Raw genomic sequence first — 2405 nt, forward strand, 5'->3', positions numbered from 1 at the left:
GTTGACGGAGCAGATGCTGGTATAATGTCCTTAAACTTCAGAGAGTGTAGAACAAGAAACACGAGCAAGAGAGAACATTCCCTAACTCCCATGTTCATCAAGCACGATGCAATTGTCAGTAGTTCCATCATTTCCAGGAGTGAAACACACCACTGTCAGATTTCAGTGCATTTTGTCACTTGACAACGAACGTGATGACATTTTTAAACGGAGGAGAAAAGAAAACCATTATCAAAAGATGTAGAATAAATCGCGATTAGGATCTCACGATTTAGAGAAAGCTCGGAGTTTGATCCGTGTACAAAATTTCGATTTGCGTTTGAAATTTCATTGCAGATCCAGGCAGATCCACGTTGTGTCCCACACTAACCAATCACAGAAAGGCTAATGTCATGTTTTAACATTCTTGTAAACTACCCATTCAGGAACAAGGCTTTTTCCCATCCTTCATTAGCATTGCTGACGCTGTCAGGCTATAAAAAGCGAGCTCTGTGCCCGCTTTTTCTTATTCTGTGTTGAATATTGACTGTCGCAATGGTAGAGGAAAAGAAAGGACAAGTTGCCAAGAAGGGCGCTAAGAAAGTCGTGAAGAGGGCGCCAGCGAAAAGCGGCAAGAAGAGGAGAAGGTCCAGGAAAGAAAGTTACTCTATCTACATCTACAAAGTGATGAAGCAGGTTCACCCCGACACCGGCATCTCCTCCAAGGCCATGAGCATCATGAACTCATTCGTCAACGATATTTTCGAGCGCATCGCGGGGGAGGCTTCCCGCCTGGCCCATTACAACAAGCGCAGCACTATCAGCTCCCGGGAGATCCAGACCGCCGTGCGGCTGCTGCTGCCCGGGGAGCTGGCAAAGCACGCCGTGTCGGAGGGTACAAAGGCGGTGACCAAGTACACCAGCTCCAAGTGAGACATCACAGTGTGCTGAAAAAACACACATCCAAACCCCAACGGCTCTTTTAAGAGCCACCCACAGCTTCCCTGAAACAGCTGAACTATTATGTTAATGTCTGTACGACATTTGTATTTTATAAATCTTCTGTAAATTAACAAGTGATCCCTGACCCTGTGCGCGCTTGTTCTCGGAGGTGTGCATACACATCTGTAATCGCTGCCTGTGGACAGGGGTCATGTTAAACACCAGTGAGCTATTTTGAACAATTTCTGTATGATCGTGTTACCCTCTGTCACTCAATCGATTCAGAAGCTACAAGACCTGTTGGGGTATGCAAAAGGGCAAGCAAGAAAATATACTTTTCCTCCGAGTTCCATTTCACCCTTTTGTTTTATTTCCAGATCTCCTCGCGGGTTGCTGAAGCTTTTTGCTGTCGGGGAGATACTTTGAAAATGAGCCGAGATAAAACCAGAACAGCTGCTGGACTGACATAGTAAATGTGGAGCTTTTGCTGAACTCTGATCGAGTACAATAAGGGAGGGCCGCTTTTAAATATTCTCGAAAAACGGTGTCCGCAATTAAGGCGCTCACCTGGAAGAACGTTATCAAATGTTTTATCAACTTATCGGGTGTTTTTGAAATGCGAAATAAATTAGTTACAGAGTGCAGATTTTGGCGCTTATTTGTTTCCGCTTACATTTAATGTTCAGAAAATCCGATTCTCGGTCAGAAATTGACATATTCAAGGAGGTGAGGGAAAGGGAGATTATGTAAAGTATACATTCAGAATCTAAATGTAAATTATCTCGAGTATTCGTGCATTCTATTGTGTTAATCTTCCTACTTTTTGATACATATTGGCGGGCTTTTCAAATCCGAAAGAAAGCGTTGCATGATTTGGCGCCGGTATTTTCCGGCCTGCTCCCCGGGCCCTGTCCGGATTGGTGAGTGAAGCAGATATCTGATTGGGAATTGGAACGACATTAAGAGAAGCGAAACAATGTGGCCAATCAGCAATGACCGCACCACCATTCCTCCCGAAGGTATAAGAGGGCGGGATGTGGGCGGGTTGCAGCATTTTCTGTGAAAGTGTTTGTGAGATTGTCGTAATGTCTGGGAGAGGAAAGGGCGTTGGCGGGAAAGCTCGCTCCAAGGCGAAGTCCCGGTCTTCTCGGGCTGGCCTGCAGTTCCCGGTGGGCCGTGTTCACAGGCTCCTGAGAAAGGGTAACTATGCTGAGCGTGTGGGTGCCGGAGCGCCTGTCTATCTGGCTGCGGTGCTCGAGTATCTGACGGCTGAAATCCTCGAGCTGGCCGGTAACGCGGCCCGGGACAACAAGAAGACCCGCATCATCCCCAGGCACCTCCAGCTGGCTGTGCGCAACGACGAGGAGCTCAACAAGCTGCTGGGAGGGGTGACCATCGCTCAGGGTGGGGTGCTACCTAATATCCAGGCCGTGCTGCTGCCCAAGAAAACCGCCGCTGGGGGCGCCACTAAAAAGTGAAGAGAC

General features: G+C 47.7%; 2 protein-coding genes across 2 annotated transcripts in view; both read left to right on the forward strand.

Annotated features, from left to right (window-relative positions):
* The first annotated feature begins 480 nt into the window (after positions 1-480).
* Positions 481-1565, forward strand: LOC125488131 (late histone H2B.L4-like). Its single transcript, XM_048621006.1, has 2 exons — positions 481-908; positions 1299-1565. The coding sequence occupies exons 1-2, from the start codon at positions 535-537 to the stop codon at positions 1345-1347; spliced, it is 423 nt and encodes a 140-aa protein (XP_048476963.1). The 5' UTR covers positions 481-534; the 3' UTR covers positions 1348-1565.
* Positions 1566-1955: 390 nt separating this feature from the next.
* Positions 1956-2405, forward strand: part of LOC125488130 (late histone H2A.2.2-like) — a 13988-nt gene continuing 13538 nt past the window's right edge. The window contains exon 1 of the mRNA XM_048621005.1: positions 1956-2395. Coding sequence (XP_048476962.1) covers positions 1956-2395 — 440 coding nt within the window. The remainder of the gene's footprint in view (positions 2396-2405) is intronic.

Source organism: Rhincodon typus, unplaced genomic scaffold (genome assembly GCF_021869965.1).
Source record: "Rhincodon typus isolate 14 unplaced genomic scaffold, sRhiTyp1.1 hic_rhity00000051, whole genome shotgun sequence".
NCBI lineage: Eukaryota > Metazoa > Chordata > Chondrichthyes > Orectolobiformes > Rhincodontidae > Rhincodon > Rhincodon typus.